The following is a 25,146-nucleotide window of genomic DNA, read 5'->3' as shown; positions in this document are numbered from 1 at the left end:
CATACTCTGAGGCTCTAAGCATTGGTGGGAATCTCACCCATGGAGAATTTTTTCTGCCTAGGACTTTCTCTCTCTCTCTCTCTCTCTCTCTCTCTCTCTCTCTCTCTCTCTCTCTCTCTCTCTCTCTCTCTCTCTCTTTCTTTCTTTCTTCCTCTCTCTCCCAAGTCAAAAGACTGAAAAGAACATGGGATTCCCCCAGCCACAGACTGTTCAGAGTTGGTGCTCCCCCGAATTGGTGATGTTATCTTTATCTTTTTTCTTCTACTTTGATTATAGGATTACTAACCCATTGTCTTTAATGTATTAGTTGCTGTATTGGATGTTATTGTAATCAATCTATTCCTTGTGTTGTGTAATTAAAATACTTTCATCTTCACAAGTGTCATCGAGAATGTCATTTGCAGGAATCAGAACCTCATTTAAAATCACAATACAGTATGGATTTTAAAAAGTGTTGAATTAAACTCAGTACCTGTGAAACTCTGGCACAGAAAGTTCAGTTCAGGTGTGAATTCAGCTCTGGTACTTCCATCTAAAGTAGAACCCAGGTCACCAGGGTTGTTAAGGCAATCAGGTGAACTAGGTGTGAATCCAAGAGGTGGGGTTGGGAAGTGCAGAGGGGTATAAAGGGGCCAAGTCAATAGAATGATCTAATTTCAGAGCCTATTTCTTGGAAGTTCAACTTGGAAGTTGCAAACTGAAGAAAACCTAGATTTGTGAAAGTAGAGGTAAATTTCCCACTTTGAAATCATTTTTTCTTATTTTCAGGATATTTTCCTATCCTATTGCTCATTCAAACTGAAGGAATATTCACCAGAAAAGAGAAGACAGTAGAGCAGAGAATGTCTCTGGAGGGTTTCAGATTTACCTAAAGTCAGAGCCATTTTTATTCAGATTCTAGCAAAGATATGTTTGTTTCTAACCCCAGATTTGGTTACAAAATGTCACTTAGTTTTGTTTTTCAATAATAAGATCATTGACTGCTTACTTTAAAATAAGCTTTTGAGAGATTTAAGATTTCCTGAACCTGTAAGTCCTAAATGTAAAATGAAGAAATTGGCTATTATGTTGTCTTTGGCCCCTTCCAAAGCTGATGTCTGAGAGGTTATTAATTGTGTATCTTTGAAACTGAAGGATAAGGACATATCCTAGGTATCAGACTAGGATGACTTGACTTACATCACAGCCTTATGGAAAAGGGGTTATTAAATGCTTGTTAAACATAGCAGTTTCACCCTCAATAAATAGAATTTTTAGAATTGTTTGGAGAGTTTGAGTTTTAGGCATTTTGGAGGATGTATAGGCAGATGTTTTCTGTTTATTATCTCCAGGAGAACCTGGACATAGATTAGACTCTGTGATTGGAAGGAAGAGATAGAAGCAGAAGAGACCATTTATGAGGCTAGAAAAATAAGGCAGGTGGGAGAGGACTTCCAACTTCACCACAATGGCTGATTCTGACTTTTGGTGGGTTCAGAGAAGAGAGCTTAAGTTCTTCAATCCAGATCTTTAGAGATTTGTTTGGCCACAACTATTCATTAATTTCCTCTCTACTCTAGTAAAATGATGTTTCTCTTTCAGAGAAGGAAAGAAGCTGAAAGTGGCCAGAAGACCCTGGGAGATAAGTAAGCACAAGCAGAGAAGACCTACTCTCCAACCCTTTAGGAGACTGAATTAGAGTTTGCTTCTGCTCACAAACATGGCTGGGGCTCGTTTTGCCAAAAGCCTCAAGGAACAGCTGTCCTGCCCTATATGCATGGATTACTTCAAGGAACCAGTGACCTTGGGCTGTGGTCACAGCTTTTGCCACCTGTGCCTCCTCAGGAAGTGGGGAGAAGATGACCAACCCCACCCATGTCCTGAGTGCGAAAGAATCTTCCAGTTGAGAGACTTTGAGTGTAATTATTGCCTAGAAAATTTGGCCAACATAGCCAGGCATATCAAACCCTACTTGCTGAAGATCAAAGAGGAAAACACCAAATGTACCATACATGAGAAAGACCAAGAGCTATACTGTGAGGAGGACCAAGTCTTCCTCTGTATACTTTGCTCAGCAACACCAGAACACAGAGGACATAAGGTTTACTTTATAGAAAAGGCTGCAGAGGATTCTAGGGTAAGTATTTCTATGGAGAAATTGCATTCCCTCTCTCCCACTGCTGGTTCTTTGAACCAATCCCTTTGTCAATATAGATGGACTGGAGGCTAGGAAGCTCCTGCATTACCTGTACCTTTTCAGGCCAAGGGCAAATGCAGCAATAGACCCTTTTAACTATCATTGCCTTTCAGGGAAGAGCATCATGTGTGAATTGATGGTAGTGTTTCCTTAGGGCAAGCTCCAAACGATTTTGGATCATTGCTGGAAAGAAATGGAAACTGTTCAGAACATGCTGACTCAAGAAAGGGAGAAAGAGAAAAATTTCAGGGTAAGTGATTTGAGTTCCTTTGGATTAGAGTCAGAATCTTCTGGACACTGCAGCAAAAAGAAGTTTAGCATAATCTTTTCTGAAAGTAAAAATTCATGCAAATTTTTTCTAATAAAAGCTTTCAACTTTGGGAAATATTATTCAGGAGGATCACCAGGTCTTTCAATTTCCTTGGGAATTTGTGAATGTGTAAACACATTCTGCCAATACAAGTCTACATCTTCTCTAAATTTAAAGTCTTGGGAAGCTAGGTGGAACAGTGGATAGAGCACGGGCCCTGAAGTCAGGAGTACCTGAGTTCAAATCCAGCTTCAGACACTTGATAATTACATAGCTGTGTGACCTTGGGCAAGCCACTTAACCCCATTGCCTTGCAAAAACCTTAAAAAAAAGATTCCTGAAACTAGAGATAGACAGTTCATCAATGAAACTTCTTAATACCATGGTGATCTAGAATTACACATTCAAGCTGACTGCAGTAGAATCTTACCAGCTAGTAGAAAAATTCCATATGTTAAATTTAAGGTCTTAAAGGATTGTCTGGTTGCAGAGGTGGTCATTCAAAACCAACTGGGCAGCAAGCAGCCCCAAAAATACCTGAATTCACCTTAACCAAATTAAAATGTCATTGGGAAATATTTAACAAAAAAAGAAAAAGAAAATACAAAATGGATAATGCTAATTTTATGTTTCCTAAGTCAAAGTGCAACCAACGAAGATATATTTCTATGAGATCTGAATACCACTTCCCTAGGCTATCAAAAGTATAATCAGGGGGCGGCTAGGTGGCACAGTGGATAGAGCACTGGCCCTGGAGGCAGGAGGACATGAGTTCAATTCTGGCCTCAGACACTTAATAATCACCTAGCTGTGTGGCCTTGGGCAAGCCACTTAACCCCATTGCTTTGCAAAAACCTAAAAAAAAAAAGATTAATCAAAGATTTATATAAGCTCATAGAATTATTATGTGTTAGAAGTAAGACCTGGTAGACCAGGGTTCCTTGACTGTGATGCCATCTTTTTATGTACTACATCAAAGGAAATGAACAAGATAGTAAGTACTCACAAAGTCTTCCTAATGAAGTGGAGATAAGGACCATGGTTTTTTTTTGTGTTTTTTTTTGACATTGATTGAGAGACCTTTGAACCTAATCAGATCAAGCTTCTTCCTTGTAGGAAAATTGCCAAGTTCAGAGGAAGAGTATGATGGCTGAATACAGAAGATTCTATGAATTGCTTGAGAAAGAACAGCAACTTCATCTTTACAAGTTGGAAAAGCAGGAAAGTGACCACCTGAAGAGAGTAAGAGAACATGAAACCAGACTCTCTCAGCGACTTCAAAGCTTGAAGGAGGTGATTGGAGAATTACAGCAACATCACCAGAAACTCAATGTCCAGTTTCTGCAGGTGGGAATTGGAAGTTATCCAATAATCTAATGACACTTGATTTACTCAGCTGCCCAAGATCTCCAAAATCTGACTAAGAATGAGCAAATAACAGATGAGATTAACAGCAGGATCTGGAAACTGATTGCTTCCAATTCTGAAACATCTGATCAGGGGCAGCTAGGTGGCACAGTGGATAGAGTACCAGCCCTGGAGTCAGGAGTACCTGAGTTCAAATGTGACCACAGACATTTAATAATTACCTAGCTGCGTGGCCTTGGGCAAGTCACTTAACCCCATTTGTCTTGCAAAAACCTAAAAAAAAAGATCTCTGAAACATCTGATCATCAGAATTCCAAGGATACACTACATAAAGAAAAAGATAATTATTTGGGGTTCTTTTCAGATTGGGTTGGAAATGGACAGATGACAAATAAAAAAGACCCTCAAGCAGATTTCCTAATTCACAAGATCTTATAGATCATGAGCATTTAGTATGAAGGCAATTGCCCTGGTACAAACTCTTCAGTGGATTTAGAGGGCTCATTTAAACTCTTCATAGGAGTATGTGTTCTTAATACTAATGTGTCATCTAAAAAATATTAAAATAGAAAGCATGTTCTTTTGTTCAGTAGACAGGCATCTAAGGTCTAAGTTTTATCAAAAACTTAAGAGAAATGTGCTAGAAATTAAAGCATAGGGTTCCTGAGCTATCACATTTAGGCAATTCTCTTGATGAAAAACTCTAGCCACAATGAGCCTAGATCAATAAAATGCATGGGAACTGAGAGCCAATTGTATTTGGTACTCATGACTTAGAGGGGCAAATGGACAATCTTATCACTGAAGTGCCAGTGTATAAGGCATAGCAAAGACCAAAACTCAGTCTCTCTCCTCTTTCTCCCTAGGTCATAGGACATACACTGACCAGGTAAGATTTAATTTGGGGTCCTTCTAAGGAAACTAGAGCAGCAAGAGGTTTGGGAATGGAAATATACAGAGGAGCTTTTGGAATAATGCAGTGCTTAGATGGAGGGTCTAGCTGATGGGAGGAAGGGCTGTCTGTCCCTGAGGATAAAATAAATCTGTCTGTTCTGCAGGTGTGAGTCCCTTTTGGGATATCATCCAGAGACTGTCACCACTACTCCAGGGAACATATCTTCTTACACTTTGATTGGGGAAATGCTGACACACTTCAAAGGTGAGAAACTGCATTGATGGTATTAAACTTCTATTTCAAAGGACCCAGAGCCTTCCTTAATGGCTTAATGGAGGTTGAGTAGGTAGACATACAGACATACAGAGAAGCCATGACATTTTCTTAGCTCCCAAACTAGCAATGGGACAACCAAAGGAACCATAATATTATTATTACTTTATATCAATGCAGAGATTTTTTTATACAAACTTTACTCATGGATATGGAAAAGCTGAAACAGATGGGACCCTATGCTGTACTTGTCTATTCAGGGGTCCAGAAACTAAAATTCTCTACTGCTTGTTCTCTTTTTTCAGTGGATGTGACCCTGGATCCAGAAAGTGCGTGTCCATATCTCATTGTGTTTGATGATCTGAAAACTGTTGTACATGGAAGCTACCAGCGGACTGTAACTTTCACACCTAACCAATTTAAGGAGAGTATCATTTTGGGAGCACAAATCTTCATTTCTGGAATCTACTATTGGGAGGTTGATGTGGGAGACAGTTGGCAGTGGTCAGTTGGTATATGCAAGGAATCATTGAGGAGAGATGTCAATATCTCCTCTGAGGATGTATCCCTTCTTTCATACGTTAGGAATGGAGATCTTCACACTGTTGTGACTATTCCTCCCTACTTCAAATGTCAAGTCCATGCCCCTATCCATATTGTTGGGATTTTACTGGACTGTGAGGAAAAGACCATATCATTTTATGATGCCTTGAGGAAATCCTTCATATTTCGTTTCCCTCATTTCCCCTTTTCTATGCCAATTCGACCCTTCTTTTCTCCTTGTCCTCCAAGCGGGGAATTGAGTGGAATTCCAATGATCCTCAGGGAAGTCTAATATTTACATCTAAAATAGTTTTTCCCTAGACAACCCCCCCCCCTTTGAGGCAATTCTGGTTAAGTGACAGTGCTCAGGGTCACACTGCTACTAAGTATCTGAGGTCAAATTTGAACTGAAATCCTCCTGACTTCAGAACTGGTACTCTCTCCATGATGTCACCTAACTGGCCCCTTCTTTGACATTTCTTAAGGACAGTTCTAATATATGTCCATCCTAGACTGAATATTGTTCATGATATGATTTTGAAGCATTCTTATTGGGTATTGTTAAGTAAGCATTTGAGCCCAATATTGATTTATCAAAGGTGCCTCTTCAGAACAATGGCACTCTAATAAAACACCCAAAGAGCCATCAATTGCACTTAGTCAAAACCTGGTGTTGTAGATACAAGTCAAACTCTGTCATTTAATAGAAGCATTGCTTTGAAGACACAGAATATTGTGGGTTTTATGTTATTTCACTTCAGAGAGTATAGCTTCACCTTACAAGGGTAATTGAAGGGCTCAACTGATATAATCTAAAGTCCTTTGTAAGTGTAAAACCCAATGTAAAATGATGTTAATGTTTGTTAGTTGTATAAATTGCTGACTTTCTATAAAGATATGACTATCACTTTGTAACTTTGCAATCTCATTAAAGGTTGGAAGAAATGATTTTATTGTCTATTATGAAACAAATATTTGGAGGAATGCAGAAAACAGAAGCTCTAGTTGTGGTCCCCTCTTTTCCAGCATATGACAAGTTAAAAAAAAATTGAGTATTTGGTCATGAAGAATTTGAACATTAAGGAAACACTCTTACAGGGGATCTTTAGTGGATATGGATCACAGTTCTGTTAGGGCTGAACCCAGACTACAGTCAGTGAGAAGTAAAGATCTGCCTAAAATGTGAGTTTGAGAATTCAGACAGAGTAAAGTGACATTGCCACTGGTACTTATCTAAATTTTTAATGTTGTCAGCTCATTTCTACAGGAGAATAAATATTCAACTATAACAAAGGCATTCTTGATCCTTGCTTTATAGAGACTGTTGAGCTCTAATAAAAAATATGAATCTCCTGATTGTATCAAAAGTCACTAGGTGGTGCCAACATCTTGGAGGGGGAAGATTCACATGTTTTGTGGCATAAGTGATAAGGCACAAAGATCCTGGTTGGAAGGAGTCATTGCTCTTGGCATGTCCTCTTGGTCATACCTTCTAGGAGGTATAGAATGGTATACCTGATATCCCTCCCCATCCTGATTAGAGGGTTACTCGCTTGATGGATAAAGCCAGAAAGTAACTTTGCAGATTCTGTCTTTATGATAATGAAATGGTATAAGAATCCCTCTCCAAAACTCTATTTTGGGGTCCCAGTTTTCTAGTTAGACCCCCCCCCAGCATGCCTGCACAATCAGCAAGTTTAAAAAAATTAATAAACATGTTTGTAACCTAATTCTTTTTTGTTCTTTCTTGAGATGTTTGTCCCTTTTGTGTACAATTCTAGAGGTAAACCTGTTTAATTTAATTACATTTTTAAGGCCAAACTTACAGAAGTTGTCAAGGCCTGAAAGTCCAGAAGAGAAACAAGTAAGAGACAGAGATGAGAGATCTTAGGAGAGAAAAGTGCACTCAGACACCTTTCTGGTGAGTGGTGCTTAAGGAGTGGTTTAGCAACTAACTCCACTTTTCTCCAATGTGTGTGGCTTAGGGAATAAAAATCCCAGAATAGGACCTGAAAGGTTTTTTTATGTCACATAACATAATTTCATAAAATTGGATCGGGAAAGCTACAAAAACCATGTTACATTAGAGGGAAAATATTTAAACTTTGGAGAATTAATTTGATGAAAATCCCTTTACCAAAGCAGGTTGGCACCTTCTATACCACTTGTAATTTTAAAAATTTCTTAGAAAACAGAGAGACTAAATGATTTGTTCAAAGACCTAAGGTCAATATTGATATAGAGTAGGCTTTGGCCTAGTCCTTCATGTCTTTGACTTCAGCCCCCTGTCCAGTATAAAAAGCTGCTTTTCTCATAATTCTGCATGGTGCAATAATTTTTGTAACATTCTTGTACCACAAGTCCATAATCTAGGGATCTCTCTCTCTCTCTTGCTCTTTTCTCTTTTGGACTCTCAATGAATTCTGCTTGCTCTTTCTAAGCTAGAGCCTAATGATCTGACCATGTGACTGGAACAGTTCAGCTCTTTGTGGCTGGATCTATGTTGACCTAAGCTTCTCTTTTATTTCTCTCTTCTAAGCTTCTTACCTTTTCCCTTTTTCTTATCATTTTAACTTGACTACTCCTATCTCCTTGTGACTGGATCTATGTGGATCTAAGCTTCTTTACTTTCTTTTTCCTCTTAAACACTTTAACTTTTTTAAACTCAACATCTGCTAATCAGCCTGACCTTTAAGTGGCTCACCATCTTGAAGCTTCTCCGGAGAGTTTGACATGTGAATTATTTGATGTCACCCGTGAACTTTCTATAATTCCCTGTGAAATTTACAATAACCTGTGGATTAAAAATTTAAACCTTTCTTAACTTTGGAATCAGATGGTTTGTGAATTTTTCACTTAAGAAATGAACCTAAATAATTTTTTTAAAAAAGGGGCAGCTAGGTGGTGTAGTGGATACAGCACCTACCCTGGAGTGGGGAGGACCTGAGTTCAAACCCTCAGACACTTAATAATTGCCTAGTTGTGTGACCTTGGGCAAGTCACTTAAAAACCCCACTCCCTTAAATAAATTTTAAAAAAAGAAATGAACAGATTACCCATCATCAAGCAGAGGCTGGCAACAAACTTTTTCTACCCACATCAAAAGACAATCATGTTCTCTCTTTAAAACTTTGGTCTTAGAACATTATCTGTGAGCATTATAATTAAATGATTTTCCCAGAGTTACACAGCAGATATGTGTTTCTTAGGCAGGAATTGTACCTAATTGTGCCCACCTAAATGACCAGAAGTTTTTCCATTTTGCCATGATGTTGAACCAAAATAGACATTAATCAAGAAAGGGAAGAAACACATAACTGAAGGGAAAAGTCTTAAGTAATATTGTTGTCACCTAAAAACAAATTTAAATTCTGTTTTTTTCTTTCATAACAAATATGAACCCCCACCCCATTTGTATCAATGGTCACTGGATAGCACCCACATCTTGGAGGGGGGAAATTCTCATGCTTTGTGGAGGCCTTTAGCATAATTGATAAGGCACAAAGGTCCTGAGATGGGAGAAGATATTCCTCCTGGCATAATAGGAATATCTGCTATCCAACTCCAACAAGAATTGAGGGCAGGTCCCTAGATGGACAAATCCGAAGCAACTTTTTCAGATCCCCAGTTCTGATAGTAGAAATGTATAAGGATCCCTCTCCAAACCTCCATTTGAGAAGTCCCATGCATGCCTTTGAAATCACTAAGTTTAGAGAAATTTAATAAAATTGTATGTTAACTTATTTCTGTTTGCTCTTTCTTGAGATCAAACTCTGGATGCTAACATGTGTCCCTCATTAGGACATTAATACCATGTTCAGTTTAATTCTTTATTAAGACTAAATTCATGGAGATCATCAGTAAATAATAGGTCAAAGAATAATTTAATGGAGTCACAAATATTTTTATAGAGTATAATAACAATGAGACAATACAGGAAAATTTATAAGAGGAAGTTTAAGTTTTTCTATATGGAAATGTATTGAAGATAGAAATGTTGTGCAGCTAGATGGTATAGTGAATAGAGCACTGGCCTTGGAATTAGGAGGACAGGAGTTTAAATCCAGTCTCAGAAGCTTGATAGGCATTAGCTGTGTGACCTTGGGCAAGTCACTTAACCCTGGTTGCCTCACATCCAGGGCCATCTCCAATTGTTTAGATTCATGTCTGACCACTGGCCCCAGATGGCTCTGGAGGAGAAAGTGAATCTGGTAACTTAGCACAGCTCCCCTCAAATTCAATTCATATGCTTATCATGGCATCATCATAAAAAAACTGCTGAAATGCAAATTTATACATCTGAAAACAAACATTAATATACCAGAAAAAGAAAAAATAAAAATAAATTTTGAATGAAGACAAAATTACCTAGGAAGGCAACAAACTAATGATTTCATAAGAAGTGCAGAAGAAAATCTGATAATCAGAGCAGAAACATTTTTAAAGCCTAATAATATAAAGGCTAATGAACTACTATTTTTAAAAAGATTATTTTTCAAAGTTTAAAAAAGTTTGTGGTAATCCTATGCAAAAAAAAAAATAGAAAAATAGAACCACCCAAATAAACACAATATAGCAAAAGGGGAAATTAGATAAAATAAAATAAAATAATGGCACAATTTTGCACCACAAAAAAGTATCTAAAATGTTTTTTATAAATTTCAGCTTCTGAAAAAATCTCTCAAATATTTTGAAAGACATCTTCAAAAGAGAATTCAATTAGGTCATTTATGAATTCTCAGAACAAATTTCCAGCATAATTAGAATTACAAAGATTTCTAGGAAAATTTAAATAGTAATTAATAACTTTGTTGTGGGGACTGATTTTTGACAGCAGACTAAGACGGAATAGAGATCTCCAGTGTCTTTTTTTCCCACCTTTCTCAAGAGTAGGCTTTAATTCTTGCCAGGAGGGGGAGCAGTAAATTGGGACCAGAAATCTCAACTTTGTTCTCCTTAGAGAGGTGGAGTTCAGACCTAGAATTTTTATCTGATGCTTTAGTTATTTGTGTGTGAATTCTGATTGCCTCAGAGTGAATGTAAATAGCAATTGTTTTGTGTTTTTTTCCCCCCAGAAACCCTGAGGACATTTCCGGGTTGATTTTTTTTCATTTAAACTGCCTCATTTTTTTACTTAACCTCTAGGGGGCCTTAAGAGCACTTAAGTACTTAGAGCACTGACCCTCCAGCACCATCAACTTAATTACTTAATGAGCTCTGCCTCAGTCAAACTGAGAGCTGTTAAAAACCCTAGCTTTCAAAAAGTCAGTTCTCCTACTTTATCCTGGGCCATCTCCAGTCATCCTGACCCTCAGCTGGCTACTGGACTCCGGTGCCTCTGGAGGAGAAAATGAGACTGGTGACTTTGCACAGCCCCCCTCCCTTAATTTCAATTCACTTGGACACCAAGGCATCATCATCCTATTATTGTGATGCTTGTCCTTCTTTCCGGAAGAAGACCATGACATCAGGGAGATGATGCCATGATAAGCATATGAATTGAATTTGAGGGGAGCTGTGCTAAGTTACCAGATTCACTTTCTCCTCCAGAGCCATCTGGGACCAGTGGTCAGACATGAATCTGAACAATTGGAGGTGGCCCTGGATGTAAGGCAACCAGGGTTAAGTGACTTGCCCAGGGTCACAGGGCTAATGCCTTATCAAGCTTCTGAGACTGGATTTGAACTCCTGTCCTCCTAATTCCAAGGCCAGTGCTCTATTCACTATACCATCTAGCTGCACAACATTTCTATCTTCAATACATTTCCATATAAAAAGGTTCCCAACCCACCTCTCTAAGAGACTAGTCTAGAATAACCAGATAATTTAATAACAGTATTTATATAGAGTTTTAGGCCATGACTGATGGATCTCCCCTAAATGAGGAGAGGTCCTGGTTGAGTATGGCTTGTTGAAAATAAATGTGTTAACCAGACCAGAGTTTGTCCTAATCAAACACAAAAAAGTTACAAGAGGTTTCGGCCTTCAGAAAGAACAAAACAGAATTAGGTTAACAAGCACAGAGATTTTTCTTTAAATTGAGAAGTGGGGGGGGGGGGGGGGGGGGCTAGGTGGCACATTGGATAGAGCACTGACCCTGGAGTCAGGATACCTGAGTTCAAATCCAGTCTCAGACACAATAATTACCTAGCTGTGTGGCCTTGGGCAAGTCACTTAACCCCATTGCCTTGCAAAAATTTAAAAAAAAAAACTTAAAAAAATAAATAAATAAATTGAGAGGTGAGATAGAGGGATTTAGCCAGACCCCTCACTAGTAGGTGAATCTCCTGACAAATAGTAGTGTCCATGGATTGGTGCGATCTTAAATGTCACCTCTGGCTTGTCCAGTCAAAGGACGGTTCAACCCACAAAGTAGGATAGGGAGAGGGCCAGGTGAGGGAAGAGGTGGAGGGAAGCCAGGAAGGGGTTGGGAATGGGGGAGGGGGACTCATTCCAGTAAAAGGGAGAGTCTAGGCCTCTATGACCTATAGTCTACCGTAGAAGATAATGCTTTTGTTTCATTTTACTATAAAAGGAGTCATCTTTAAGTACCCTCTTCAAATGCTAATGGATTTGATTACTGGGAAATTCTCTGTAGTTTGACTCAACCTCCCCCTCTCCTCTCCATTCTCCAATTTAATCAGTAGGGGAGCTGTCACTTGTTACTGAAATAGAAGTTTAAAATTCTTTCATCTTTGACAAGGTTTATAAAACACTTTACATATAATAACTCATTTAATCTGAAGGGCAACCTTATAAGACAAGTTCCTTTACTATCCAATGTGAAGACGAAGGTTCAGGAAGGGAAGTGATTTGCTCACACAGCTAAGAGAAATTTGAGCTGTCTTCCTTTTTTATTTTCTCATTATTTCTTAGTATTTTCAGTTTTACTAAAAAAAATTTACATTTGATCCCATGTTAAATGCAATTTAAAGAGGAAAGGGTTTTTCCCAAAGAGATTGTTTGTTTGAGGGCATTTAATGTGTGCCTGTATGGTCAGGGGAGGGAATATCAGAGTAACCTCAGAGTAAGTTGCTTGAAACCACAGGGTAGAGTAAATAATGTTTCTAAGGGTTGCCCTTTCTTTCCCTCATTTATTAATTCTAGTGCCTGATTCTGAAAATTGTCTCTTAATTTTTATCCTAAATATAACTTGCTCTGTATATATTTGTTTGCATATAATCACACCCATTAGATTGTAAGCTCCTTGAGAACAGGGACTCTCTTTTGTCTCTTTTGTCTGTTCTTAGAAGTAAATCCTGTAGAAAGTAGGCATTTAAAAAAATGACTTTTTATTGAAAAAAAACCCCATGAATTTTGATGAAGCAGCCCTATGTCCTTTCCATCTTCCATTGATCTCTTTTGGTATAGACCTAATAGTGATAGAGCTGACTTGAAGGGAATGTACATTCTGTAAAATCTCTGGGGATAGTTCAAAATTGACATCTCCAAGAACAGCTCAGTTTTTCTTCTAGCCCCACCACAATTTGTCACTGTCCTCTTTTTGTCATCTCTGGCAGTTTATTTTAAAGTGCAACCTCTTTAATTATTAGTGATTTGGAGAATTTTCTTTTAAAATAATTACTGATACTTTGGATTTCTTTTGAAAAATTCTTATTGATATCTTTTGATCCCTTGTCAATTAGGAATGATTCTTAATCTTTTAAATTTGAATTAATTCCTTATATAACTTGGAAATGAGACTGTTGGATACTATTGACTAAGAACAGAGTCGGATCCCACAGCTGTGAATTACCTGAGGGAAGACGAAACTGGTTAAAAGGTGGGCTATTGAAACCCGTTATAGGAAGAAAGCATCCTTTCCTCAGCCCCTTTGGACTATTTTGTAAAACAAACTTTACTGAACTCTATCGATTTTCAGGATGGAGGGTAAGGTTGGTGGGGGTGGAGGGGGGAGTATTTCCTGGGATCCTCCTCCCTTCTCATGCTAGGTACTCCTCTATTCTGTTGCTCCTTGTTGGCCCCAATTTCAATCTCCTACTACTTTGATAGCATTCTTTATTTCAGGTTAACATAACCTTTATCAGAGAAACTCATTGCACAGGTTTTCTCCCCAGTTACCTGTTTCCTTTTTAATTTTTGCATTAGATTTGTGAATAAGTTTTAAACTTATTTTTGTTATTTCTATAACAAGTGATTCAGCTTTTAAAATGTATAAAGATTTTGCTATGTAAGAATACTAGACCTTGAGGGAGATGAAAGAATAAATAAATTCCTTCAAGAAAGTTTCAATAAAATAAGGCACACAAGACATTTGGGGGCAGCTAGATGGTCCAATGTGCTGAGTCTGGAGTTAGGAAGATGAATATTCCTGAATTCAAATTTGATCTCAAACACTACTACCTTTGTGATGCTGAACAAGTCACTTAATCCTATTTACCTCAGTTTCTTCATCTACAAAAAGAGTTGGAGTCTTAAGAATTGTCAAATCATTCCAGTCTCTTAGCCAAGAAAACCCCAAGTGGGGGTCATGAAAAGTCTGAACAGGTTTGAAAGGATTGAACAACTACAAAAACAATATTTACATGAAAATTTACATTTACATTAAATATTCTACCTTTAATCTTAAAGAGACTATGCAAATAGACTCAGGGATCTACAAAAAAATCCCTTACAATGCAGAAAAAAGGCAAGATAAAAGGATTAAAGTAAAATCTTTTTTGTAATTTTAAAAAATTTTACCCTTAAATATAAAATGAGAAATAGAAACAAAAACCAAGCCATTGCAGCAATATAGCTGACCGTTAAAAAAAAGGATTCAATATATTTTCATTTCAAGAAAACATATTATAATACTTACTACTCTTTTCTAACCTTCCCTGCTTTGCTTCCTTGTTGGTTTTCTTTGTTCTTTGTTGTCACTATTTACTTTATTTTTTTCCTCCCTTACACCCAAAAAGGCTACAGTTAATCACAGAAATACATACTTATACATAGATATCTATAAACATGCACATAAATATATATATATATATATGCATTTACACACATACCTTACTCTGCTGATTTCCTCCTATCATCTGTTTCTATGAAGGTGAATAGCATTTTCCTCCAAGTCTTTCCATGCAACCATCCCATCATTTCCTAGACAACAATATTCCTTTCTGGATTCAAACAGTCTTTTTCTTTACAGGATCTTTAAGGTTATTTTGGGTTTTTATTATAGTCAAATGACTTTATTGCTCAATATTCTTAAACTGATATTGCTATTATTATATACAATGCCCTCATTCTGCTCATTTCACTCTCCATTATTTCATAGAGTTCTATGCTTTTCTAAAATCATTAAGCTCATCATTTCTTTTAGCAAAGAACCATTCCATCATGAACATATACCACAATTTATTCAGACACTCCCCAATTAACAGGTTTCCCTAAAATTTCAGTTCTTTGCTATCACAAAGAGAACTACTATAAATCTTTTAAAGCATGTGGGTTCTTTTTCCATTTCCTCTACTCATATTGAAATAAAACGTTTTTAAAAATCAATTGGGGTTGTCTCAAAAAAGTATCCATGGTAAAACACAGATCTTTTTCACCAACTCTTCAGCGTAGTATTTTTATGCACATACTGTTGTGGTAACTGGGAGAAGATGGCAAGACATGCAAGTGACTTGGATTAAAATGAGGGAGGGTTGGGAAAAAGTTACCAGCCTCACTGCAATGAAAAATCCCTTCTCTGAAGGTAGGTGGGTCTTTGAGATCAAATGATAATCCAATGAAAGGTTGTGGAATTTGAGGAGGAGCTAAAGAAAAGAAGTCTTCTGTATTCTTAATGACCTAAAAGACTAGTTAGTCTCATACTTCCCTGTCTGAACTAATTGAATAATGAACTAGTTTTCTTGGAGGTGAGTTTTTCTCTTATGTATATGTATGTGTATGTGTGTGTGTGTGTGTGTGTGTGTGTGTGTGTGTGTGTGTGTGTGTGTGTCTGTGTTTGGGGGGGCCTGTTTATGAGTAAATGGGTTCTAGGATCAATATAGAGAGGGAAGGGGAGGAGAAATGAAGAGCCAGAAAATACAAAACTTCATGATCTTTGGGTTGAGGGAGGCAAATGACTAGAATACTAATCTAGTGCTTTCCTGCTTTGCTGCTTGAGTTGTTTCTGATGATCTCCACTCTGGAGGGTTTGCTAATATCTGAGTCAAATAGTCACCTGAGATAATCAGAAATCCCATTCCCTGAGTTTCAGAACTGATTAGCTAAACCCCAAATACCCAACTAGGTAGACTAAACCCTCCGTGACTCTAGGTTGGAGGCCTCTTTCTATGGGCTAAGTGATTCAGTACCTTAGGTTCTGTGACCTGTTTGTTCAACATGATCACATCTTCCACCTTCATAGATTGAAGTCTCTCATAATCTGGCCAGAGGAGATGGAGGTATGCCTTGGAAGGCATGGAAGACTTGCTGTGGTGTCTGAGGAATAACAAAAAATCCATTTTGACTTGACTGTAGATTGTTTAAAGAGAAATATTGTATAATAAGGCAGGGAAAATAGATTGGAAGCAGATTGTGAAGGATTTTAAAATGCCAAACAGGAATTTGTTTGAATTTTAGGAAGGCAATGATACAGTGAATCCCAATCAGTTAGGAATGATTGAATTTATGAATTTTAGAGTAGGTACCCTTTATTTAGTGCTTTAAAGTTTTACAAGTGCTTTATGTTTATTTTCTCTTTGATCCTCAAAAGTGTTGTCTTAACAATTTTGATGAGGAAACTGAACCTAGAGGTTGAATGCCCTCCAACTGTAGTAGTGCTGTCTGAGGTTAGATTTTAATTCAGGTTTTTCTGACTCTCCAGATTGAGATTTTTTTTTTATCCATCACATCACTTAAATGCTTTGGTTTATATTTTTATATTTGATAAGTGAGAAAAGAATAAGGTTGAGGACAAAAGAATTTCACAATTAGGGAGATTAATTTTTAGCATTGGACTGTGCTGCTTCTAAGACTGAGCTATGAAGAAGTGGAGGAAAGTAACCAACTGGCTTCTTTTTTTTTTTTCTGAGAGTTTGGTGGCAAATACAGACAGTCAAAAGCTTGAGAGGGCGGTGAGTGAAAGTGGTTTTTAAAAATATGTGTTTAAATATAGAAAAGACCTGGGAATCTTACCTAAATCAGGGAAGCAGTTTATTGGGGCAAGTACTTCAAAGCTACTGAAAAAAATAAAAACATGAGTATAAGTAGATAAACCTCTTCCATAGAAACAAAGGAAGAGACTTTTGAGATGAGGATAACTAGGGAAATGAGAAAGTTCAAGATGAAGCAGCATGAGAGAAATCTGAAGGAGAGACACTGATAATCTGAGTGAAGAGGATATTTGTAATAACTGCTTTGGAGAAAGACATTCTTTATAAGGCTTGGAGCTGAAGCAGAATCAAGTGGCTTGCCCAAGGCCACAGAGCTAGGTAATTATTAAGTGTCTGAGGTCAGATTTGAACTCAGGTACTCCTGACTTCAGGGCCAGTGCTCTATCCACTGCACCACAGAGCTGCTCCAGTTTCTTAAGTTTTAAAAATTATTGTGGTCCCCTTTGGCAATGTGAAGCCTATGAAATATTTTTTATTTTTATAAATTTAAATTTATTTTTATTAAAGATATTATTTGAGTTTTATATTTTCCCCCAATCTTGTTTCCCTCCCCCCCCCCCCCCCAGAGAGCACTCTGTCAGTCTTTACTTTGTTTCCATGTTGTACCTTGATCCAAATTGGGTGTGATGAGAGAGAAATAATACTTAAAGAGAAGTCTAAGAGGTAACAAGATCAGACAATAAGCTGTTTTTTTTCCTAAATTAAAGGGAATAGTCCTTGCACTTTGTTCAAACTCCACAGCTCCTTATCTGTATACAGATGGCACTCTCCTTTGCAGACAGCCCAAAATTGTTCCCAATTGTTGCCCTGATGGAATGAGCAAGTCCTTCAAGGTTGATCATCACCCCCATGTTGCTTTTAGGGTATACAGTGTTTTTCTGGTTCTGCTCACCTCACTCAGCATCAGTTCATGCAAATCCCTCCAGGTTTCCCTGAAATCCCGTCCTTCCTGGTTTCTGAAATATTTTTAAATGCATAAAATAAATAAAATAGAAAACTAGTTCTATATTTGAAGTGGAGATAGCAATAATTTTAAAAAAACTATCAACATTATAGATACCAAGTTAAAATTAAACCCCACCCCCCAGTAAGGAAATTCTTTCTACCAATTTAGATAAGTAAACCAACTTTTGAGTTACTATTTCCAGTGGTGTTATTGAGATGTAAAGTGGTACAGAGAAGGTGGGGGGGGGTGAAGGTTAGGGGTGCACTGACCCTGGAGTCAGGAGGATCTAAGTTCACATCTTACCTCTGATACTTACTAGTATGTCCTTGGGCAAGTCACTTAACCCTGATTATCTCCCCTCATTACAATACTTCCAAAAAAAAAAAAGACCTATTGATTTAGGTCAATCTGAAGTCACTGTAAACTCTAGATCCTTGGCCACTTTTTTAAAGTAGGGAATGAAGCACATCCAAAATAAATTTCCATGTCCTAAGTCATACATGATTCATAAAGGGACAGTAACTCTAGGTTCTCCAAATATATTTGGTCACTTGAGGTTTGAGATCTCTGATTCATTTACATTGGAAGTAGATGATGGAACCCCTGGTCCAGGTCTTCTCAACTGCCTCAAAATTACTGAAATTCATTATGTACTGCAGTCCTGTTTCTCTCTCAACCAAGGATTATGGCAGCCACTTTCAGAGATGCCTTTCGAAATCTCAGGGAAGAGCATGTCCACTCCGTCTGCTTATACAATTCACTGAGCTAGTGATTACTAACTAGCCATCATTTATATAAAGAGTGTGCTAAGGAACCTGGATGAAGACGGTATACCAGCAGGAGAATCATTAGCTCTTGGGACTATGCATCTAGCCAACACCTGGGGAATTGGGTCATTCTTTTTTTTTTTTTTTTAGAAAGATTTTATTTATTCTGAGTTTTACAATTTTTCCCCCATTCTTGCTTCCAGTCCCCCACAGAAGGAATTCTTAGTCTTTACATTGTTTCCATGGTATACATTGATCTCAGTTGAATGTGATAAGAGAGAAATCATATCCTTAAGGAAGGAAAAATAACATATAAGAGTTAGCAAAATTACATAAGATAATGAGTTTTTTTTTTTCTCTTAATTGAAGGTAATAGTCTTTGGTCTTCAAACTCCATAATTCTTTCTCTGGATACAGATGGTATTCTCCATCACAGATAGCCCCAAATTGTCCCTGATTGTTGCACTGATGGAATGAGCAAGTCCATCAAGGTTGATCATCACCCCCATGTTGCTGTTAGGGTGTACAGTATTTCTGGTTCTGCTCATCTCACTCAGCATCAATTCATACAATTCCTTCCAGGCTTCCCTGAATTCCCATCCCTCCAGGTTTCTAATAGAACAATAGTGTTCCATGGCATATGTATACCACAGTTTGTTAAGCCATTCCCTAGAAGAACATTCACTTAATTTCCAAATTTTCCACCACAAACGGGGCTGCTATGAATATTTTTGTACAAGTTATGTTTTTACCCTTTTTCATAATCTCTTCAGGGTATAGAACCAGTAGTGGTATTGCTAGGTCAAAAGGTATGTACATTTTTGTTGCCCTTTGGGCATAATTGAATTGGGTCATTCTTGCTAACCATCTCGAACCCTTTTTCCATAGTACATCCATAGATCACCTGTGACAAATAGAAGAAAAAGTACAACTTGTTTTGTGTGGCTCACCATAGTATAGTCTCTGGCAACTGTCTGTCAGTCTTGGAACTCAAGGAACATTAAGGCTTTCCCTTGGAAATGACTACTCAGAATTACCTGGTAAGATTCTCCATTCAATATAATAAATCCCAGAGAAGAAATTTAGTCCTCTCATTGGTCTTTGGAAAAGTTGTGTGATAGGGTAGAGTCACATAACACTCCATCCCCCCAATTTCTTCTTTAAAATAAGATTTGGATTCATTTTGCTTTTCTGTACCAAATTTTCATAATCATGATTCTATGATTCCTTTTTCCACTTGAGGTCACTGTCCCATTTGGCTAAAAGTTCATCCTCAGGGTCCAACATTTCAATTCTTATTAGGTTCAATGCTAAGATCACAACTGTCTTATTCTCACGTATTTTACACAATTCTCCCAAACTTGAGATTTTTCAGTTCTAAAGTTTACTGATACATATTCATGTTTTTTTCTTTTAGAACAAGTCCCAAGAGTTATTAAATGATTTATGGGAAAAAATTAATGAGACTGAAATTGTACTAGCTAAGGAGAAAGAGAAGTATGCATGGCATAAGGTGAGTGTCTTTGTGTCTTGGATTATGAAAACAATCAAAGTTGTATGAATATGACTCTAGTTTGCAGGAAGTAGAAATTTTCGTGACAGAAGAAGATAATATAGTTGGGTAAGGGATCAGGACCCATAAATTTTTCCAGACATGGGCAAGTAAGACTTACTAGGAGGTTAAAATAAAAGAAATTTTGATGCATAAAAATGATATTTAACTTTTTCGTTCCTTCTCTTGATCTATATCATCTGTTGACAGGCAAACGTGCAGATTATGAAACAGGCTGTTGTATCGAAATACAACAGAATGTACCTGTTCTTGAGGAAGGAGGAACAGCAGCACCTTATAAGACTGGACAAGAAAGAAAAAAAAAACTTGGAAAAATTAAAGAAGATTGAGTTAAAACTATCTCAACAAGTACAACAACTACAAAGGATGGCCGTACAATTAGGATTAGATTTTAAAAAGTTAGATATTAAAACAATCCTGGTAAGAATTTTAAAGAATTTTACAACAGTAATTTTGAGAGTAGAAGGAACATTTATTGTCATATCCAGGATATGGTCACATTTGAATTATAGCCCTCTTGTGGGACTGAAGGATGAGTTACTTTCAATTCATAAGACCATAGAATTAAACAATTAGAGCTAAAAGCAACCTATTCCAAATTTCATAAATATGGAAATTGAAGCTTAGAGAGTTGAAACTGATTTGTCCAACACCATCATACAGGAATTAACTGGTGAAGCTAAGTTTTGAATCCATGTTTACCTGGTTTTATATCCAGCATATTCTTTACATTGCTCTACCCTGCCTCTTGAGTTAAACTCAATTATTGTTTTTTTTCAAATGCACTTTTTTTGTCTTCTCAAAAAGGATTTACCATTATTTAACTTTGTCAGACAACATTTGAAAGACTGGCAACACTTACATTTATTTAGAGAGAAAGGCAGAAATATAGTAGGTCCTAGAGATTGTTCCATAGATGATACCTTTAAAGGAAGGGAACAAATCCCTTTTAAAGGAAGGGAACAAAATATATCATATAGAGAGTAGATATATTTTGCCTGCTACCTACTCTAGACATGGGGACCCTAGAACCAATGGATAGAATAATATTGCTTTGCCTGTAGTTGAAGACCAACAGCAACTCTGTAAGTAAGGTAGATAAAATAGCAATTATTCCCATTTTACAGATGACTCGGAAGTTATGGCTCATGGTCAAAGGCAAATATTAGGAGTAGGATTTGTATTAAGATTTTCTGACTTGAAGTTCATACATCAATGTACTATAAAATGCTATCATCCTATAGAGATAGATTTTGTCTTTACATAAGAAAAGAACAAAACAAAATGACTTTTTTTTTTCAAAATTTTCCAAAACGAAATAGAGCTGCTTTTAGAACTCCTGGGAGAAGTGTCCATTAGAGACTTGGTGACCACCTTTGTGGATGTTATAATTATTACATCAGGTAGAGAGTGGACAAGGTAAAGTTTAAAGATAATTTTATCTTTTTTAAGATTCTAGTTTTCTAATCAATAACAACAAAACATGAGACCTAGAGGTCTTAACCTGGGATTCACAAAAAGTATGCTTTGGAAAAAAAGAAGACTTTAGGGAAGTGTTACTGGAATTTCTGCAAAAGACATTATCATACATTATACAGAAAACTAAACTTATTTTTTTCTCTCCCTTCAGGATGTGAAAGACCTGTTGAATAAGTAAGTTTCCATTTCATGTTAAACTACTCAAAGTTGTAACCTTGCATTTGAAGAAAAAAATCTTGACCCTATTTGTGCAAAACTCTAAACAGAATAGATTACTTCTTGATGTAGTAAGTTCCTGGAATGGGAGACTTCTCATTAAAAGTTGATATAGACAGAATTCATAAATTAAGTACAGGTTGGACTGGATAAAATTTGAGGGTGCTTTAAACTCCTTAAGATTCTAGTTTTCTAATTCATACCATCTGTGCCCATGTAGGAGTAGAAGTCTGTGTAGATAAAGGGCTCAATTGAGGTCTGTTGGAATATAACAAATTTTTGCTTAATATGGTGATGACTTTGAAGATTCAAGCAAAATATATAACCAAGTCTGGCCTCTTTGTAGAAGTGATGCACAGCTACTTCAATATCCACAAGATGATTTCCCCAAATGGACAATGTGTCACATTACTGGACTGAGAGAAATGATGATGAACTTCCAGAGTAAGTTTGCCCTTCTGGGTCTTGGGTTGGTATTCTGGAGGACTCAGGAGTTCTATGATATGTGAATTTGCCTCTGTATTTGCTTTAGGGATGAAGAAACAAATTTTCAGGCAGTCTCTACCAGTCAAATTCTACCCCTACTCACTTCTACCCCTGATAGAACACACTGTTAATGTGCTCATCATATTTTCTCTGCATTTTTAGAGATCACTGTTTCTGTGCCCCTAGGCAAGTTTTTTTTGCTTCAGGGGACTTAGTTTTCTTACTACTCTTATCCTTACTAAGCATTTAGCAACTAATTCATTGTTAGGAATTCTTAATATTGAGAGATTCCTAAATACTTTATATGTTTATGTGTGTGTCTTGAGCCACCAATCTCACAAAACAGTAAGGAAGGAAACAGTGGAAGGAAAACAATAGCTTTAAAAGATAATCACTTAGATTATTTCTAACTTTTAAAAGGTAGTTCTATGATCTTGTTCCTGTACAATGCCTGAAATTCTGATGCATCTCCTATAAAATGAATGGTCATGATAGTATTTTTGACTCAATTTTAACAATGAAACATCTATATACATAGTTGGTTTGTGATTTTGTTGGTTAATTCAATAATTTCATTATTAGGACAACCAATGTAAATCCCTTCTTGGAGGAGATGTTGAAAATCCATCAGAGAGCTCTGGGGAATCTTTACCAAATTAAGACTGTGTGGGTGCACAGTACATTAGGATATATAGCACTTGGTATGTGTTCTCGGGTGACTCATTGGACAAATTCTGAATGTGGAGACTGAAATCATTGAATTTAGTTCACATAGAAATTTTTTTTTAATGAAAACTGTAGAATATTGTGCTCAGAGCTTGGAGAGAGGTTCATGTTCTTACAGTTTAAAATGTTTTAGGGGTCTAAATAGTTAAAAATCACAATATAAAATAATACACAGATGAATGTTAAATGTATATTTCCAGTCAGAGGAAAAATGTTAAAGATGTAGAGTTGCAAGGAATCTTAGAGGTCATTTATTCCAGTACTTGGAATTTACAGATGGGATAAATGAAATCCATAGAGGTTAATTTATTTGCCCCAAGATCATGTAGGTAGTAAGAAAAAAGACACAAATCCAAGACCTTTGAACCCATATTTACATTTCATGATGCTACCCTAGTCAGGAAAATACAGATATATTCAAGGATACAGTAGTCCAATTGGACTATAACAGAAAGTTCTTAATTGTAATGTGAAATGAATTTAGAGAGTTGCTAGGATTCTCTTGATGGGAGCCAACAAAATTTAAGTTAAAATCCACCCTCACGGACTTACTGAAAAGTATTTCAGCTGAAAATACTTTAGTATTTTCAAAACAAACAAAATAACAACCAAAAAAACTTGATGAATTGCAACATGTGAGATAAAAATAGGTAGAAGTTATATGAGAACAAATCCCCAAATTTGAAAAGTTTTAAGAAAGAAATTTATTAAGTAATTTAGTAGAGAGAAGGAAGGAATGACTGGTTTTCCAGTCTTTGAGGCTACATCAAAGAGTTCAGACAAGGACTTAAAAACCTCTTGTCAGATAGGCCTCCGTAGACAATATGTAACTTCCTAGAGAGGATAGTTTGCAATGTATATCATCAAGTAAGTCAACTAATTTGTGAAATCCAAAAGACAGGTTTTGGGTGGACCCAAAACAAGTACTGGATGGGACCTAAACATACTTTACCATCCTGACCTCAGTCGTGAGCTTTTTGAATTAGCTAATTTTCTAACTAAATAAACTTAGATTTAAACAGTATTATAGATGATAAACAATAATCCATAGAGATTAATCCCATATAAGGGATTAATAATACTATAATAAGGGGTACAACATGGATTTCCTGCAGCCCCCAAGGGCTGCTTTAATAATGTATTACATAAATTTTAGACCATTGTAGGAAGATTCTAGATGAATGAGATTTTATACTTCCTACAGATGATGGGGGAATCAAGAGAAGCTGGGATATTCATTAGAGGAGATATTAGCCTGAGTCAGGAGAACAATACTTTTTCCTGAGTCTAGAGAATAGGTGATGAAATACTTAGATTCAGACATTCAGAATAAATAACTATTCATCTTTCTGCAGGAGATATAACACTGGATCCTGAAACAGCCAATCCCTATCTCATTGTGTCTCCCGATCTGAAGAGTGTGAAACACACATGTGTCCCCCAAGATGTCTCTGATAACTCGGAGAGATTTAACTATTCTGTCACAGTGTTGAGTGCTCAAAGGTTCACATCAGGTATACACTACTGGGAAGTGGAGGTGGCAGGCATGACTGAATGGGAAGTGGGAATCTGTAAGGATTCCATTAGCAGGAAGGGGAACCCCTCTTTGTTACCTGGAGAAATAATTGCCCTGAAAACCTTCAGACTCAGAGATAACTTCTGCCTTGAAATCTCACACATTGGGGGTAACTTTCACATGGAAAAACCCATAGAAAAGATTGGTATTTTCCTTGATTACGAAAATAGAAATATATCATTTTACAATGTTACAGATGGATTGCTTATCTATAGTGTGTCAACTATTGCCTTCCAAGGACCTCTTCGGTCTTTCTTCTCTCCTTGCTTTCAAAATGAAGATAACACCTCCAGATCTCTTGTTATTTCCCGATGTGTATCCATTTAGCAAGTTCATTTATAGGTCTATGACTAACAAAGAACTCAGAGTGATAACATTTGTTCCAGAGACTTAATTACAGGTAACTGAAAACAAGTGGTGCAATGATTTTTTTCATGAATTGAAATTGTATACTGAACTGATCCATAAAAAACTTGAAGCTTAAATGTCAAAATAGACCTTATCTTTTCCATTATATTCACACAATTAGTAAGTATCAAGGGTCTGAGGTTGAATTTGACCTTAGATCCTCCTGATTCCTGAGCCAGTGCTCTAAGGCATCACTTACCTGCCCCCAAAATATTTATACCCTATTTAAAGTCCAATTGCTTCAACTTCATATAGTACTGGGGACTTCAGTGAGTGAAATCAGTCCCACCTTC

General features: G+C 36.9%; 2 protein-coding genes across 2 annotated transcripts; both read left to right on the top strand.

Annotated features, from left to right (window-relative positions):
- The first annotated feature begins 1,699 nt into the window (after positions 1-1,699).
- Positions 1,700-5,857, top strand: LOC141519184 (putative E3 ubiquitin-protein ligase TRIML1). The gene is made up of 5 exons (XM_074231570.1): positions 1,700-2,116; positions 3,603-3,833; positions 4,721-4,743; positions 4,913-5,013; positions 5,328-5,857. The coding sequence occupies exons 1-5, from the start codon at positions 1,700-1,702 to the stop codon at positions 5,855-5,857; spliced, it is 1,302 nt and encodes a 433-aa protein (XP_074087671.1).
- A 13,551-nt stretch (positions 5,858-19,408) lies between these two features.
- On the top strand, positions 19,409-24,772 carry LOC141519183 (putative E3 ubiquitin-protein ligase TRIML1). Its single transcript, XM_074231569.1, has 6 exons — positions 19,409-19,429; positions 19,807-19,902; positions 20,152-20,382; positions 21,593-21,615; positions 22,004-22,101; positions 24,225-24,772. Exons 1-6 carry the CDS (start codon positions 19,409-19,411, stop codon positions 24,770-24,772), a joined length of 1,017 nt encoding a protein of 338 aa, XP_074087670.1.
- Positions 24,773-25,146: the final 374 nt, after the last annotated feature.

This window comes from Macrotis lagotis, chromosome 3 (assembly GCF_037893015.1).
Source record: "Macrotis lagotis isolate mMagLag1 chromosome 3, bilby.v1.9.chrom.fasta, whole genome shotgun sequence".
Taxonomy (NCBI): domain Eukaryota; kingdom Metazoa; phylum Chordata; class Mammalia; order Peramelemorphia; family Peramelidae; genus Macrotis; species Macrotis lagotis.
The sequence above is the reverse complement of the archived record's forward strand: the minus strand, read 5'-3'. Positions and strand labels throughout refer to the sequence as shown.

Coding starts and splice junctions, on each gene's coding strand:
- LOC141519184 (XM_074231570.1), top strand. CDS start 1,700: ATGGCTGGGGCTCGTTTTGCCAAAAGCCTCAAGGAACAGCTGTCCTGC. Junction 2,117..3,602: donor AGGCTGCAGAGGATTCTAGG/GTAAGTATTTCT, acceptor TCTTCCTTGTAG/GAAAATTGCCAAGTTCAGAG. Junction 5,014..5,327: donor AATGCTGACACACTTCAAAG/GTGAGAAACTGC, acceptor CTCTTTTTTCAG/TGGATGTGACCCTGGATCCA.
- LOC141519183 (XM_074231569.1), top strand. CDS start 19,409: ATGACTACTCAGAATTACCTG. Junction 19,903..20,151: donor AGAAGTATGCATGGCATAAG/GTGAGTGTCTTT, acceptor ATCTGTTGACAG/GCAAACGTGCAGATTATGAA. Junction 20,383..21,592: donor TAGATATTAAAACAATCCTG/GTAAGAATTTTA, acceptor CTCTCCCTTCAG/GATGTGAAAGACCTGTTGAA.